The sequence below is a fragment of the Aethina tumida genome, chromosome 6, assembly GCF_024364675.1.
Source record: "Aethina tumida isolate Nest 87 chromosome 6, icAetTumi1.1, whole genome shotgun sequence".
Taxonomy (NCBI): Eukaryota; Metazoa; Arthropoda; class Insecta; order Coleoptera; family Nitidulidae; genus Aethina; species Aethina tumida.
This window is the reverse complement of record NC_065440.1, coordinates 13,768,772-13,785,415: the sequence shown is the minus strand read 5'-3', so window position 1 is coordinate 13,785,415 and position 16,644 is coordinate 13,768,772. Positions and strand designations below refer to the sequence as shown.

The following is a 16,644-nucleotide window of genomic DNA, read 5'->3' as shown; positions in this document are numbered from 1 at the left end:
TTTACTTTATTTAAATGAAAATTTCTTAAGTTTCAGGAAAAAAATATATTTCATATTTTATTTATTTATTTATTATTTATTTTGGGGTTGATGCACATATAATTATAAATTAATGTATCACATTTATTTAATTGTAAAGTTATAACCGTAAAATCCAATAAATTTTCAATAATTTATTCAGTTAATTTTATTTAATGTGCATAATAAAACGCATATAGTGTCATTTAATATATATTTAAATGTGAATAAAAAACTGTATTAAATTAAATATTGTGTTTTATTTTCAATGAAATATATTATTAAATTCATACATACATTTACAAAATTCAGTTAAAAAATAAGTGGTCAACGAAAATAATCTTTAATATCGGTATTGTATGAAAATTTTAATTTATTACTTACAATCTAAATCTTTACAAGGTCTTTTAAACTTATTAAATAATACTTCTTAAACTATATACAAAATCACAGATTGTAAACTGAACCTGCTAATAAAACTTAGCTTGCATCGTAGTCAGTCTGTAATGGAGCGATCAGAAAAATAAAATTAAAGCTACCCCCTAACATGTAATTAATGTCAGTCCTTATTAAATCGCTCCTATTCGTCTAGTTCGAAATCAGTTATGTTCACCTGGGACAACAAGTTATAAATGTTGGGCATGAAGTCCTCCAAAGTGAAATTATCCTCGAAATTCAACGGTGAAATGGGTCAAGAATCAAAATTATTACCGTCCAGTTCCGAATTGCCCGTCTCCATCTGAACCTCCGGACACAAATCGAAAATGTTGACGAACTGATCTTGATCGTCGTTATAAATATCACTGGTGGTTACGGTCTGGGCAGGCTTGGACGTCGACTTCTTGGCAATGTTCTTGACAACCGGCGGCGGCTTAACGCTGGGCGGCACAAAGTCCAAAAGCTCGGCGTTCCTCACAATGTCCCCCAGTATAGTACGCGTCTCCTTCATCCGTTCCTCGTCGTCCTCCACAGCCAACGGCTCGTTCGGATGCTTCTTGGCGAAGTGTTGCTTAGCCTGCGACATGAACGGGAACCTCATCTTGCACAGCCCGCAGTTCACCGGCTTGGTGTGGGACCTGACGTGCATCCTGATGCACACCGTCTTCGTGTTGGTGTTGGAGTAGGTGCACCGGTTGCAGCGGAACACCCTGGTGCCCAACTTGCTCTGTTCGCGCACCTCGTTGCTCAAATTCCTGTACCGTATCTCCGCGTTGGGGTGGGTCCTCAAGAAGTGCGTCCTGATCTGCTTGTTGTCCATGAACTTCTCCGTGCACAGCTCGCAAGTGAACTTGTAGGGTTTGTAGGTTAGTTCGGGGTGTTTTAGCAGGTGGTGCTCACGGATCGTGAGGTCTGAGCCTGTTATTGCACAGTAATAACAGGCCACGTTAGATTTGCCACCGTCGTCGCATGCCCGTACTTTCTTGTAGGATATGGTCACACCTACGTGTTCCTTAACGTGGGACTCTATGACTGACATGAACTCGGTGTAGAAGGCACAGCCGTCACAGGTAAACATCACGACTTCTACAGGTCTAACTGGCTCATCAACTATAGCCCGGATCTCTAGCAAAGGTTCATCTTCGTCGTCCTCCGGTGGGTCCTCCAAAGGTATGATCTCCTCCAACTTTTCCTCCACTTGTTGCTTTGGTTTCCTGGGGGCGGAAATCACGTCGTGGACCACAGGTCCCACCACCATCAACGGCTTCTTCAAATCCGGATGGTCCTTGGACATGTGCATCTCCAACAGTTCCTTTTTGTTACCACGCCGACTACAGCCTTCGGCTGGACAGGCATATGGCTGCTTACTCCAATGTATCAGTTGATGCTCGTGCAAATGACCCAGATCGGAGAACATTTCAGTACAATATGGGCAGGGCAAATTCTTCGTTCCACCCACCTTGATTTCACTCACCATGGGGCCATACTTGGCTATAATGGCCGAACTCTGCGACTGCAGCAATAGCTGCACCCACTGCTCCAGTTTCTTGTTGCGTGGCAGTTCCAGTATCTGGTTCGGCTTCGGCTCCACCTTGTGCACGTTCCGTATGTGACTTTCAATAAATTCGTACGCAACGCAAGAGAAGGAGCTGCATATTTTGCATTTGAACCTTTTACACTTCATCTCCTTGTACAGATGGAGGATGAAGTCGGGCACCAGTTTGGTCTTGAAGTTGCTGCAGCTCGGGCACATGAACTGTTTATAATAGGGGGCGCCAAAGGAGCCGTAAGACGTGGTGACGCTGGTACTGCCTGCCGCCTTCGGCGACTCTTCTTCATCATCTTCTATGACGATCACCGGTTCATCCACCTCTTTTACTTGAACCACTTTTGCTGGTTCATCTCCTTCGTTCTCCTCAACCGGCTTCGCCGGCTCATTCTCCTCTTTTTTGTGGACAGGTTTTACAGGCTCGTTCTTGGCTTCCTTCACTTCGGTGGTCTCAAGCAGTCCCTTAGACTTTAGTACCTCCGAATTTCCGGAAACCACAGCCTCAATAGCCAGGTCTAGATTGGATGGTGCCGGCTTCGAGGGGGCAGGTTTCACCACCTTTTTAGGGGTTTTGACCGGTTTCTCCTCCTTTGATGCTTCGTCCAGCAAAATGCCCCGGATCTGCCTCACCCTGGCTCTTCGCCACAAGGGCGTTGTGTCGAAACTACCGATCTCCAAGCCCTTCTGGTCCTTCTCCACTTTCCTGTACACGTAAATTATGTCGATCTTCTGGTTCTCGTGGTTGTCGGCGAAGTGCTGCTGGAAGGTGTCCTTGTCGTTACTCTTGTAGGTGCACAGGGCACACTTGTACTGAGAATCAATCTCGTGCTTGTTCAGCACGTGGTTTTTAATATCTTCGTCGCCGGCACACCGGTACTTGCATAAGGAACACCTCCAATCCCTCGTCTTGGGTGCGGCAGGTGGAAGCGGCGGCACTGGCACCGGTTCATGCAAGTTATCGTACTCAGCCTCGATGTTACGGAGCATCACCACCTTCGCCGCCATACCTGGATGCGTGTCGTCGGTGTGCTTCTCTATTTTATGCTTCAAGTGGTGTATGAAGCTGCAGTACCCGCATTTGTACAGCAACAACCCATGCAAACGCATGTGCTTCAACAGACTGTCCACGTCGTCGTACAGCTGTTTGACTTTGCAGTGCGGACAGGAGAATATCACGACCTCACCGTGAAGGGCGTCCATGTGGTGACGTAAGAACGCCTCCTCCAGACACAGATAGCTGCACCCAGGCACGCAACACACGTAACGTCGTTTGCACCACACATACTCCGGAATGTAGGTCTCCACTTCTTTCTCTTCTGCCAAAGCAAATCAATGAATAAATTAAATAAAAACCAACGCAAGTCAACTTACTTTTGTCCTTGCTTTGAGTTTTGGCGCCCTGGAACCCGTTGAACGCCAAATTGGTCATCTTGTCAAACATCTTTTCACTCTTGTCCAGACAAGGCACCGGATTGATGGGCGCCGAGTCTGGGACCGGCTTCTCCTCCAGGTGCATCTTGAAGTGTCTGATAAAGTTGGTCCGGACCTTGTTGGTGTAGTTGCAAAGGCCGCATTTGAGGGGCGTGTTGAAGATACAACGCATCGGTATGTTGTCGATTTTATCGGGCGTGAACACGAGGTTCTCCGACGAGTATTCGGCCTGTTCTGCGGGTGCTGCGTCCTTGGACGACGACGGCTCTATGGCGAATTTCGGACGGGCTATGAACTCGTCCTCGTCCACGTGGTGCTTGTTTGGATCCACCGGCGTGGTGGTGGTGTTCAGGACGTTGTGGCGCGTCTTCATGTGGTTCCTGAGGAATTAAATTAGTCAGTACAAATAAATAACTATTAACTATTTGGTCTTACCTTATTTGTAACGGTGAAGGAAACTTGTCGTCGCACAATGAGCAAGAGAACCTCAAGGTGCCATGGCACTGGATGTGGTCAACTAAGGCGCTGGTGCTTCTCATGCACCTGCCACAGTGGATGCACTCGTAAGGCTTCTGCGGCCTGTCAATCCATTTGCAAGTCGTCGAACGTACCACATGGTTCCTGAACGCCACCAAAGTCGGGTACGTAAATTTACAAAACTTACACCTAAAAATACACAAAATTGAATAATAGTACCAATATATAATGTATAATCCTTACTGGAATAGGTCACATCCTTTAAGTCCGGTAATCATCAACTTCTTTTTATCATCGCCAGTTTTGTCTTTGACCTCTGCATTCGGCTTCGTATCAGAATCGATGTTCAAAGGATCCACGTCCTGTTCAGACCCGGACTGCCCTGAAGGTTCGTCGTCCTCCTGACCGCTGGAGTCCACGTTCACCACTTCCACCGGAGGTACTTTCTCCTCCTGCGAGGCAGGGGTGGCCCTCACCTCCGCCACGGTGGTACTAAAACCAAAAAGTCACCACACGCCAACACAACAATATATAATATGAACTTACACGTTGGTAATCGTGGGGATGGTGGTGGTAATGGACACGAGCTTCGGCATGGTGAGTACCTGCGATGACACCCCCAACGTCTGTGGTGTAACCAAGACGGTCTGGCTGGTGGGTTGCGCTTTCTTTGCCGTGCTTCCAGTGATTGATTTCTTAAAGAAGTCCGAAGGGATGCGTACTATTCGACTGAGCTTGCGTATCGCCTCCTGGGTGTAGTACAACATGGGGTACTCCTTCATACCTTGAGCCTAAAAACAATTTTGGGTCAGAACAAGTTTGTTTAGTTATAGGTTCACTTACTTTTAACGGATTTAACCGCACCAAAACTTCTATGTCCAAATTGGGATGTTCGTCGATGGTATGTTGAAAAATCAGGTTCTTCTCTTTGCTGCTGTACTGGCAGTGGGCACACTGGTAGGGGTTGACGTCGTGCATCACGTTCCAGTGTATCTCCAGATGATGAACATTTTTGAAGGCCTGGCCGCACTTTTCGTGCCCACAAGTGTATTGTCGTGTTTGTGTCGCCAGATTTTTGTGTTGAAGTGGATAATGGACTAGGAAATCGTCTTCGTAGAGGAACAATTGCTTACACTCTAATAAACAAAAACACAGTTATTTGTTGACCTTTTGAGCAATTGTACAAATACTTACCGCCACATATATAAGCGGGACACTTCTTCTGAACAGTAGGTAGAGATTTGGGAAAGAAGTACTTGCGGACTTGTTTCATCTGGGCCACCTGCACCACCGAGTAGTCTTCATCAGGGTGGTGCATGTCTTGGTGTATCAGTACGTACTCCTTTTTAACCGCCCTGTATAGACAGTAGAAGCAGGCGAACCTACAGTGGGCGTGGCGGATGTTGATGTGAGTGGAGACGTGTTGCAACGGCGTTTTGAAGTCGCAGTAGACGCACGGCACGAAATCCTTGATCTAAAACAATTAAAGTCAATAAGCCAGCCAACAAATCAACCAGACATGAAGTACCTCGTTTTGGTGGGCCTTTAAATGGGTGTCGAAGAAGTCGATGAAGTTGGTGGTGAAAGGGCAATGCATGGCTGGACACTTGTACAAGTCCGAAATGGAGCTCAAAAACTTGTTCATGGCAGTCTGCGACTTGTGCGTCTTGCCCCGTTCCTCCAAGTTCATTTTGATCTCTTTGATCATGGTGAAGGATTGGTTCTTCGGCGATACGTCCTTCTCACCAACAATTACGACGCTTGTTGAGGCGGGCGGGGCTGCTATCGGCGTCAGTGGTGGTACCGCCAATTCCGACGTCTCCGTTTCCGATTGATCGTCGGTTTCCGCCAGTGATACCACCTCGGAGATGACCATTTTGGGGAACGAATCGTCCGCTTCTGCCGGCTCCAACACCCCCATCGACACAGGTTCCTCTTCTTCCATCTTTAAAAGCAATATTCAGTCAGACACAATGTATTTGTTTATCATCACATCCTACCTGTTCATCAGTATGACTGGGCTGTTCCTCTTCATTGCTTGTCGACAACTTGTCGCCGCTAAAGCGCCGCATCTTCAAAACCGCTGCCTGCGATTCAAGCTGTTCCTCGTTGGAGTCCTCCTTGTGGCTCTCCATATGTTTATCCATATCCTCCACATTTTTACCACACACTATGCACAAGGCGGAGCTAGGTACCGCCGCAGGCTTCAACTCTAAAGACAGGTTGTCTTCTTTGGAGTTCTCCTTGTGCTCCTTCATATGTTTATCCATATCCTTCACACTTTTACCACATACCACGCACAATGTGGAGTCAGGTTTCACCACAGGCTTCAACTCCAAAGACAACTCGTCTTTGATGGAGTGCTTCTCCATATGTTTACCCATATCCTCAACACTTTTACCACATATTATGCACAATGTAGAGTCGGCTTCCACCACAGGCTTCAACTCCAAAGACAGGTCGTCTTCGTGTTCAGTTTCCACGTGCCTGAACAAATCAGACATGGACGGTTTCTCCTTGTCGCCCTTTACAGGTATGCTGCAAACATCACAGTCTTTCACAGTCACCAACTTGTGGTCTTCGTCACAATGCGTGACGAATTTCTCCCGTTCGTACGTGAAGAAGGCGCAAGGAGGCACCCTGCACACATAAATCAACAAATTCTTCTTGTTCCTGATTATGCGGATGTAGCGACCGGCGTATAAGGTGGTCGCACCAGCGCACTCCATCTTGAGGCTGCTGAGGTGCACCAAAGGCGGAGGCCCACTGTCGGAATCGTCGTTCCCGTTGTCCCAATCTTGATTGTTGTCGTCGTCCGACTGTAAGACGTCCCGTTCAACGTCCTCCGCAGTCTTGCCCTTGTGCAGCTGATCCCGCAGCTTGTCGATCATGCCGGTGATCTTGTCGTTTATCTTCTGCGGCATTTCCGTGATGGAAGGCCGGCTGATCACCTCCTCCGGTTCCTCGGTTAACGTCGGCTTCTTGACCACCGACTTCTCGAGCACCGGCAGCAACGAAGCCACCGGCACCTCCACTTCCGGCTCCATCTCCAGCTCGTCCACCGGTTCCGACTTAATGATGACGTCCTTCTCGCTTAACAACCGGTTGCTGAGCTTCTCGACGAAATTCAACGAGTTCCTGTTGGCGAACGCCTTGTTGATGTCCTCCATGGTCTTCAGTCTCTCCTGCGTGATCTTCTCGTTGTCGTCGTTAATGTCGGTGGCGCAGGTGAACACGTTAATGTCGACGGGATCCCGCCTGGGCTGCTCGGGCTCCTCGATCGGTTCCTCCTTGAACAAAACCGGAGGATCGCGGTCCTCATTCTGGTCGTCGGAAGATTCGGAAGCACTCACCTCCTTCGACTCATTGGCTTCCTTGTCTTTGGCTTCGCCGTCTTCGAGCTGCGCCTTCATTTTGGCCGTGGCCTTCTCCATGGCCGCACGTCTTTGTCGGGGGGCGTTGATGTCTACGTCCTCTGAGCTCAGCGATTCGGAACGTTTTAGGTTGGGTTTGTTCTTAGGTTCTTCCACGGTGAGTAAAGGAGGATCGTCCGCGTTGGTGGTTTTGATTTTCTTCTTCACGTTAGTCTTCTTCGGTGTAGGTTTGTCCGGCAACTCCGATTCCGATAGCTTACGTTTGGTTATTGGAGATTCATTGTCATTCACAGTTGGCGACGTACCTTCATCGGGGTCGCGCAGTAATCGAGATCCGTGTATTTTGTGGATTTTGGCAGTCTTATGTCTCGTGGTAACGTGTTCCTTAACTTTGTCCTCGTTGATCTGCGTGTAGTTGCACTCGCCACAAAGATACAGGAACAACATGGATTTGGGCAAGTTGAGGGGCTGTATGCTCTTCTGACCCTTATCGTTGTGTTCTTTCTGATTGTGGGCTTTTAGGGCCTTACTATTGCTGACGACGAAGTTGCACTCAGCACAGGAGAATCGGAATTCACCCGTGTGATTAGAGACGTGTTCATAGTAGACGTACGGGTGGCACAACCCTTTGTAAGGGCAAAACCAACACTCGTACTCATAGCGTTTGCTACCCTTGAGCTCCATCGCCTCGTATATCTTGAGATTCTGCTTGGCATCCTCGATGGCTTCTTTGGCGTGTTCCGGAGACGGTCTGGACGACAGTATTTCCTCCTCCGGGTGCTCGTTCCTATAGTGCGTGGCCAGGTACTTGGTGGTGAAAGGGCACAACTTACAAGTCATCTTGAGAGACTCATCCAGATAGTAGTTGGGATCTGGCGTCACGAAAGATGTCTCGACCGGTTTGTCGCATTCCAAAGGCGTCGGCGACTTTTCCACCGGCTTCTTCTTCTTCTTTTTAATCAGCCCGGCCGACCAATTGGACTTACGCTTCCTCTTGACCTTCGCCTTTTGCACCTTCTCCGGTTCCTTTTCGGTGTCGGTGTTCGGCGATTCTTCGCCAGCCGATTCGGACTCTTCAGCCGACACATCTTCGTTCACAGGCAGTGAATTACGTGTGGAACGTAGAATCCTCGGCTTTGCAGCCTCGCACATCTCCTCCGGGATCTTGTTGAGCACCACCTTGACGTCCTGCACCACGCACGCGGGCTGCGCTAGCTTCGCGTTCTTCTTGGGGGACGCAGCTGGTTTTTTGACAGGCGGAGGTGGCGGTTCGGACTTTAGCATTCTACACATACGTTTACCGCTAGCCGTCAGCACCCCATCACGTATGAACATCTCCTGAATGTCCGCATGCAGCAAATCCAGCTCAGATTTGCCACGTTTCTTCTTTTTGACCGGTTCCTTCAGCTTCTCAGGTTCATTCGACGTTCCTACTTCTGGTTCAGGTGTTTGGGTTTCTGGCTGCACCTTTGATTTGGGACCAAGTTTCTTCTTTGGCTTTTTGGGGGTTTCTTGGATATCAGACTTGGTTTCTTCCCCTTCACCTTTAGTGTCAGATTTTCCTTCCTCCGTGTCTTCAGTTTTTGGTTCAGATTTTGTGGCTTCCACATTCTCTTCATTAATCTCAGTTTTGCTTTCATCTTCATCTTTAATTATGTTTGTTATCTTCTTCAGTTTGTCTTCAGAAAAACTATCCGAGAAGGTGCTAATAAGGGATAACAAAGCGTCCTTTTTATCTTCTTTACTTCCCATCAAATTGGAGAAAAATTGGGCCAAAATGTTTTGTTCCGATTTACTTTCCTCTTGCTTAGGTTTCAGTTCAGCACTTTCAGGTTTGTCATCACTCTTGGATGATGAGACTTCAGCTACGTCCTTATCTTTTCCGTCTTCTTCTTTGGTCTTAGTTGGTTCGCTGGAAGGTGCTGTGGGCTCAGTCGTTTCTGTGGTCGTCGTTTCATCAACTACACTTGACGTCACCACTTCAGCCTCTGGAGTTTCAATCTTCTCTTTTGTATCAATTTTTTCTTTAATAGCTGGCACCTCAACTGGTGTAGACAGAGATATAGAGCTAGTATCTACTTTATCCTCTTCTTTATCGAGTGGTATTTCAGGTACTAAAGTAGGCGGACCCTCCTCAATAGCTTCTCGACCTTTTTCACGATCAGCTTCAGCGTCCCGCTTAATTTTGGGTATTTTGAAGTTCTGCACCGTTAAGGCCGGCCTCCTTCTGTCTAACTTGTAGATATTTTCTATGACTTCCCTAGGCCGTGATCTCGACCTGGACCTACGAGAATCGTTCTTGTACATTTTATCGAAGCGACTCTCCCTCGACTCCGACCCGGCCCTGCTCCTAGACCTAGGTCTACTGGTGGATCTAGGCCGGTACTCGGAACGTGATTCCTCACATTCCCTCCGTTCCGGCCTCGAGATTCGTTCCTTGTTTTGCCTGGGATCCCTGCTTTCCAACCTAGGATCACGATTGGTGCGTGGATCCCGGTTCTCTCGCATACCTTCACGAGGTCGGTTTTCGACCGGCGACAACAGCGGTTCTTGATTGTTTTCCCGTCTGGTCATCTCCCGGTACTCCCTGTAGTTCCTCGGGTCCCTGTTTATCCTGCCTTGGTTGCGGTTCCTCTGATTGTCCCATTGATTGAAACACATGTTTTGTTCGCCCATCTCGACCCTCATGTCCACGTCACCGAACCCGTACTGGTTGCGGTACGGCTTGATGTCGTTATAGAAGTTGCCCATGTCGCCCTGGGGCGACAGCTGAGGCATGCCCGTGTTCGTGGGGTTGAAATTCAGCTGGTCCTGATTGGGGAAGGACGGCTGGTTGAAATTCAGCTGGTCCTGGTTGGGGAAGGACGGCGGGTTGAAATTGAGTTGCTCCTGATTGGGGAAGGTTGGCTGGTTGAACGTGTCGGGCCCGAAGTTGGTGAACGTGTTTTGTTGCTGGATGAACTGGTGGTCTTCCAGCGCCGCCGCGGGCGTGAACTCTTTATGGGGGAAATATGATTGGGGCATTTGCTGCGGAAGGAAGTTGCGCTGAGGTCTCGGACCTCTGGGAAAGGCTTGGTAATTGAATTGGGGCCTGTTGAAGCTTTGGAAGCTCTCGTTGCCGAACCTCTGGAACGGCTGGTTCTGAGGCATTCGCACGTTGTTTTGGTTCAGGACTGGCGGGTGTGTTATGAAGGAGTTAGGCATCACGTCTTCCGTGAAGTCGGGAGGTTTTTGAGGGGTCTGAGTGTTGCTGAGCAGCTTGACCACGTCGTTTATTATGTCGGTGGCGCCGGGTTGGAGGATTTGCGAGAAATCCGGAGGTGGTACCGGCTTGGGTGATGACGAAGGCAATGTGTTTTGGTTCTCCAAGAACGGTATCTTAATTTCCGGCAATGGAGGTAAGGGTTCCGGCACTGGAATAGTTTCAGTTGGTTCGACAACTTTTTTTGGTTTTTTGTTGTACTTGTCAGCCAGTCGTTTGAATTTTTGGGCGTCGAACTTCGGTTCTTCCGTGACTTCCGGTTTCTTCGCCTCGGCTTCTAGTTTAATCTTGGCAAGGGCCTGACTGGACTCAATGGCTGCCTCCACACGAGCCTCCAGCTTTTTCTGTATCTCCAATTCTGGATCTATTGTTTTATCTTTGTCAACGTCAGGTTTAGGAACTGTTGTGGGTTTGCTTTCTTTTTCTTTCCGACTTTCCTTTTCTTTCCTATCTTTGCTATGTTTGTGGTCCTTTTTCTTGTGGTCGTCTCTCCTTTTATCCTTATCTTTATCTTTATCTTTGTGTTTATGTTTGTGTTTGTCTTTCTTTGAATCATCTTTGCCGCACTGTGAACTTCTTCTTTCCTTCTTCTTGTTGTCGATTATTTGGCTATCAATATTCGACAGTAAACTACCAAAGATGCTATCAGAGTCTTTGAGTATTTTTACTTTTTTGTCACTACTAGCTGCCGGTGACTTACTGGTGTCTTTGTCTTTCTTCTCTGGTGACCTACTAGATTTTGACTTGTCCAAACTTGTAGAAGTGGAAGGCTTCTTCTTCAGCACAATAGTGTTTCTAATGGTAGTGTTAATCTCCTCCTCTGATTTAGGACTGTTATCCGACCCTTCCAACATGTTCACAAGCTTCTGTTTCATAACCTCAAGCTCGTTAACTGATTTATCTTGAAGGGAATCGGATATTCGACCACCCAACTTGACACTAACATCATCTTCAAGTGTCTTTAAGTCATCCAGACTTATTGGTGGTCTTGACAAGATTTCAATATTCTTGCTTATGACCTGATGGATTTCTGACCTCCTTGGCAGGGTCTCAGCGTTTATAATCCTGTAAAGCATTACTCCAGCAACTTGTATTTAATTTATATTGTGTAGGTACCTTTGAGCTTCACTTTCAGTGGGTATGACCACCGGCTTGGTGGGCACGATGTCTCGTGGTGGACTTGGACTAGCCGGCGTTTCCACCTGGCTATGTTCCACCTTCAGGGGTGGCTTATTGAGGTTCTAAAATACTCAAGGCTAGTACAAGTTTTGGTGTTTGTCCGTACGTACTTACCACTTTTTCGTACAGCTTCAGTATGACGTCTTCGCATTTTATAAGCGTTTCTAGCTTCAGTCTGTAAACATTAAATAAAAGTTGTTGCTTCGTTTCATTGATTAAGACTACTAACTACAAAAAATGCGATCAAATGAAAGGTTTATTGATACATCTATTGTATAGGTCGTCCGTACGTCCAGCTGCGTCTCCAATACTCACTTCTTTTTCGTGTCGGTGATCATGGCGTGCAGAGATTCCATTTTGTTGAGCTGAGGCTCGCGGTTCTTGCGCGTCGGATCCTTGAGCTGCGTGATCATGTTGTTCAGGAACGGTATGTACTTCTGGAGGCTCTCCAGCTTTCTCGCGTACTCGTCGTCCGCCATTGTTGGGTTTTATCTGCGACAAAAACGTCTCGGTACTCTCTGGTGGTGGTGCATTTGTTTCGTTGCCTCGGGTCAGTATTCCAGTCCGTGCTTGAGCGAGTTTACTTACCGCCATTACGGTCATATCTCGCGACGGTTTCAAGGGCAATTAACGGAAAAATCGATTTCGTGTAAGCCAATTATAAATTTAAATTGGCTACTTTCTAAATCGAGTCGACGAATCGTGTTCAGTGACGGCGAGATCCGGATAAGAATGTTGTAAAGTGGTGTTGAATATTTATAGTTTAAAGAATTTGAATGAAAACAACAATAATGAAAACCATTAATATTGTTTTTATTAGTTTATAATTGTACAATGTAATAGATACATTAAGCATAACCAAAATGAATTGCAATGCATCAACGTGGCATGAGATTACTGTAAGCTAAGGAAGGATGTAAATAAAAATACACCATGAAATAAGTTTCGTTATAAGAAACAACCTCTCTAAATATAGCAAGTGTTTCTAAAATAGATGGTCAAACATTTGGAAGCAGGTGGAACACCAATAACAAAAACAAATATTCAAAAATTGTTATTTTTTCCATATATCCATATCTAATCGGGTATAAATTTGCTGTGTATAAAATACATACCAACAATTCAATACAATAAACTTTTCCCATAATGATACAGTAGCATAGATTCTGAGGGATTCCCCCCTTTTCTTGCCTTATTTTCTGCGCCACTGGATATTTTTTAAAACTATTAAGCTTTTCATATTCTTTGTAAAATTTAGAAGAAGAAAGGTACTCTTGATTCATTCTCAACTGTTTTTGAGATATTTCAATTTCAATGTTTAGATAAAATCATGTAGTTGTGACAATCTTTTAATTAATTTGATTAATGAATGAATAAAAAATGTTTATTATTAATTTAATAATCATAACTTCTATGCACAGTTCATATTGATGCATAAACTTATTCATTATTGAAGTCCAGACCTTATTCTTCTGTAATTTCATTAAGAGCATTTTCAATTCTTTGATGTAATTATTCCATATTATTAACAGGCAAAGCACAGATCCTCTTTTTCATTTGGCACCACACTATAAATCTAAATCTAAATATAAACCTAAGGTCTGGTGACCTTGGAGGACAATTTATAGGTGCATCATTCCAACCGCAAAACCATTAATTTGGAAAATATTTTGAAAATCATCGACACCTTGTTGTCAAAATGAGGAAGGTCATATATCAAAGATCATATCTTCTATCTAGTGGCATATCCTCGAGGAACTTGTAATGTCATGTCTATAGAAGCTGAAGATACATTTCTCCAGTCAAATTACCAGGAAGAAAAGTATAAGCTAGTACTTTATTTCCTAATGATGTAGTCCAAGCATTTATTTTAAATGATTGTTGATAGTGTTAATTTTCTTGCATTAGGGTTTCACCAGTCCAAACATGTTCGTTGTGCACACTAAAAACACCATTTCTGGTGAAAAATACTTTTGCTAATAATGAGTGGTCATCTTCTTGATGGGCTCAAGGTCAATGACACAATTGTAGTCTTAACAGTAGATCCTCTTCTAGAAGACCTTGAGCTTGTCCATAAGGGCCCTTACCATCCTTATGTAGCTGTTGTTCTTTTACGTTCTCCAAAATACCTTTGTTGTAACAAACGTCTTGTACTAACAGCTGGATTTACGTTAACTAAATCCAAGATATTCTCTTCATTTGTAGCTGTTCTAGCTGTTCTTGATCTTCTCTAACTTTAGTTCTTAATGTACCTGTTTCACATAAGTGGATAATTTCTTCTAGGATATTTGTCTGTATATCGCCTTACAGCAGTTCATGCTCTTCCTCTTCCATGACATTCATCCAGACTTAATGACGTATTAACATATTCAGGACCTATGTATACTATTTCACTGGTATTTACTTGTTACAAATGCAAACAACTACAACCTGAAGTTATTTCATCATGTCATATTTACCTGATTTTGTACTGTATGGAAATCACTTTCACCAAACATTAAACCTGTAATATCTCAAAAATGGCTGTGACAATCAATATGAATCAAGAATACCTTTTTTCTTCCAAATTGTGCAAAGAATATCAAAAGCTTAATAGTTTGGACAAACATCCAAAGACGTAGAAAATAGGATGAGACAAAGAGGGGAACCCCCTGATTCATCATGAACTTACAATGAATTGTAGGTACATATTTTAGAGTAATACAAACCAAATTTAAACTCATCACCTTTTCAGGATATGGAAATATGAAAAAACAAAACAATTTTTGAAATTTCAATTAGGGTTGTATATACTTCAAGGGTAACATCAGAAAAAATCTATAGATGATCATTAAAATGATTTTATTGCCATAACGTTTATATTAAAAAATGCATTTTTTTTATCCTTTAAAACAGAATATAACTTAAACTTAAAACCAAAATAAAAGGGTAATGTGTTATAAAACCGACAAATTTCAATGAATATTTTGTGCTCAAGTTCTACAGAGAATATTTCCATATTTCAACATCCGCGCATGTGCCTTAAAGGTCATTGTTTCAGTGGTGGGGGAGATGCCGACATAAAACGAAGTTCCCGTACATTGCCGATTCTTTAGCTTCAAAAACTACTCCATAGAGTACGTGTTTGCTGGATTCAATTGTGGAAAGGTTTCTAATACTGCATCTTCTGTCTATTACAAAGTGGCTTAACTAGTAATAACACGAAAGATAACACGATTATTAACATAAGAAATGCCGTTGACGTGGTGAATTTTTTAATCAAACAAATGTGTATTTCCAACTTAAATTACTATAGTTCGGTATAAAAGATCTTGAAAGAACTAAATTTATATAACAAAAGCACTGATCATTCGAACTCTATGTTGTTAATTATGTGTAAATAAAATAAAATATTGTTTTTTGTTCAATATATAACGTCCCTCACCAGACTCAAACCTTACGAGCCGCCACTGGTGTATATACATGTCTGGATACTGAACAAGTCGATATTAGCAAAATGCTATATGTATTTGTATAATTGTACCATTGTTTATTACTGTTTGCACCGTAATCGATTATAAATATATAAACAACTTAAATGACAAACTTTGTAATTCAATACAAGCAATTATTTTATATTCATTCGTCAGTTGAAGCAAATTAAAACAAATAAAACGACGCTACAATAATTCATCTTATTAATGTGAACGTAGTACATCCACTTGGGTACTTGGAAAACAAGTTGAAACATGCACAAAATGAACAATGAGATTTAACCAACTGTTTGAATATTCACTGTAAATACTTTGCATTACTTATATGGCAGTGAAGCTAATTAATTAATAATTTAGTACATCCATAATACACATCAGTTATGTATTAGGATCAAGTTGAAACATGCACATCTCAATGAACAATTGTTTGTATATTCTGATCACTATAAATAGTTTGCATTACTTTTATGGAAGTGAAGATAATTAAGTAACAATTTGGTACATCCATAATATGCCACAGTTATGTATTATGATCAAGTTGAAACATGCACAACCCAACAAGACTAACTTAAACCAACTATTTTGTCTTCCTTGTCATTCTAAATACTTTCGCAAACATTAGAACGTATTTATAATCGGAAATGAAACAATGCATTGTTTCATGAACTACTGCGTTGTATCACATACTTGTTAGCTGACGCGTCCCATCGTGGAAATATAACAAGCATCACATCCTCCATTATATTACCACGTAAAAAAATCGATCACTCACATAAAAACCGTCCAGTTTCAACATGTAAAACCGCATTAACAAAGTCCTGGGGGATCAATAATACAAAAGAACAAAGGAATACTGACCCTTATGGACTAACTAAAGCGTTTCTTGTCCGTAAAAACGTCTGCCCACAACGTCGGCAGCGTTATTCATTCCGTTCGGTTCGATTTTACGGTGCACTAATGGTCGTCTTGAACTAGGTACTATGTGTAATGCGGCCAGGCCACGCCGAACAGGGCCATTTTGCACGACGCAGTCCGCACCTTACGTGTATCACATCTCGGCGTCCCTTACCTCGTCAAAAACGTGTTCACATCAGTTCCAACGTTCCGTGCATCTTGCCGTTTGCGTTCGCCTTGAATACATTTTCAACACATTTAATAAACGTCGACGAACCACAAAAATTATATCGTTTCGTAGCCTGTGTATGGGAGAATAGGCAGAGCGGGAACGGGTGCGCACACAAATGGCCGGCACGAGCCGCGCCGATGGTGCACGAGCCGTCCGGTTACCGCCATTGAGGCGTTCGGCTGTTCATAAGCAAGGTAAACGGCGGCCGTATTGTCGGCGTTAGTGGTGTGTGCTTTGGGTTGATTGTCTGGAGTTGTGCCGTGATGGTACTCGTTGCTGGTGCCGTGGGTGACTGGTGGAAGGGCGTCGGCCGTCAC

General features: G+C 44.2%; 1 protein-coding gene across 2 annotated transcripts; it reads right to left on the bottom strand.

The window, feature by feature from the left end:
• Nucleotides 1–258: 258 nt before the first annotated feature.
• LOC109608026 (uncharacterized) lies at nt 259–16,407 on the bottom strand. Of its 2 annotated transcripts, XM_049968826.1 has the most exons (14): nt 16,271–16,407; nt 12,044–12,220; nt 11,843–11,903; nt 11,666–11,790; nt 7,267–11,614; nt 5,914–7,203; nt 5,442–5,858; nt 5,108–5,387; nt 4,757–5,049; nt 4,460–4,704; nt 4,157–4,405; nt 3,872–4,102; nt 3,377–3,816; nt 259–3,321 (listed from the first exon to the last, which is right to left on the bottom strand). In XM_049968826.1, the coding sequence occupies exons 2-14, from the start codon at nt 12,205–12,207 to the stop codon at nt 710–712; spliced, it is 10,755 nt and encodes a 3,584-aa protein (XP_049824783.1). In that variant the 5' UTR covers nt 12,208–12,220; nt 16,271–16,407; the 3' UTR covers nt 259–709. The 2 variants fall into 2 exon arrangements, with proteins under 2 accessions (XP_049824783.1, XP_049824782.1); XM_049968825.1 differs by having other exon boundaries at nt 5,914–11,614.
• Nucleotides 16,408–16,644: the final 237 nt, after the last annotated feature.

What these genes read in the sequence shown, in the direction of transcription:
- LOC109608026 (XM_049968825.1), bottom strand. Translation starts at nt 12,207, where the DNA reads ATGGCGGACGACGAGTACGCGAGAAAGCTGGAGAGCCTCCAGAAGTAC. An exon ending in CCAGTCATACTGATGAACAG is followed by an intron (nt 5,859 to 5,913) that starts GTAGGATGTGAT and finishes TTGCTTTTAAAG; the next exon opens with ATGGAAGAAGAGGAACCTGT. An exon ending in AACTCAAAGCAAGGACAAAA is followed by an intron (nt 3,322 to 3,376) that starts GTAAGTTGACTT and finishes TTGCTTTGGCAG; the next exon opens with AAGAGAAAGAAGTGGAGACC.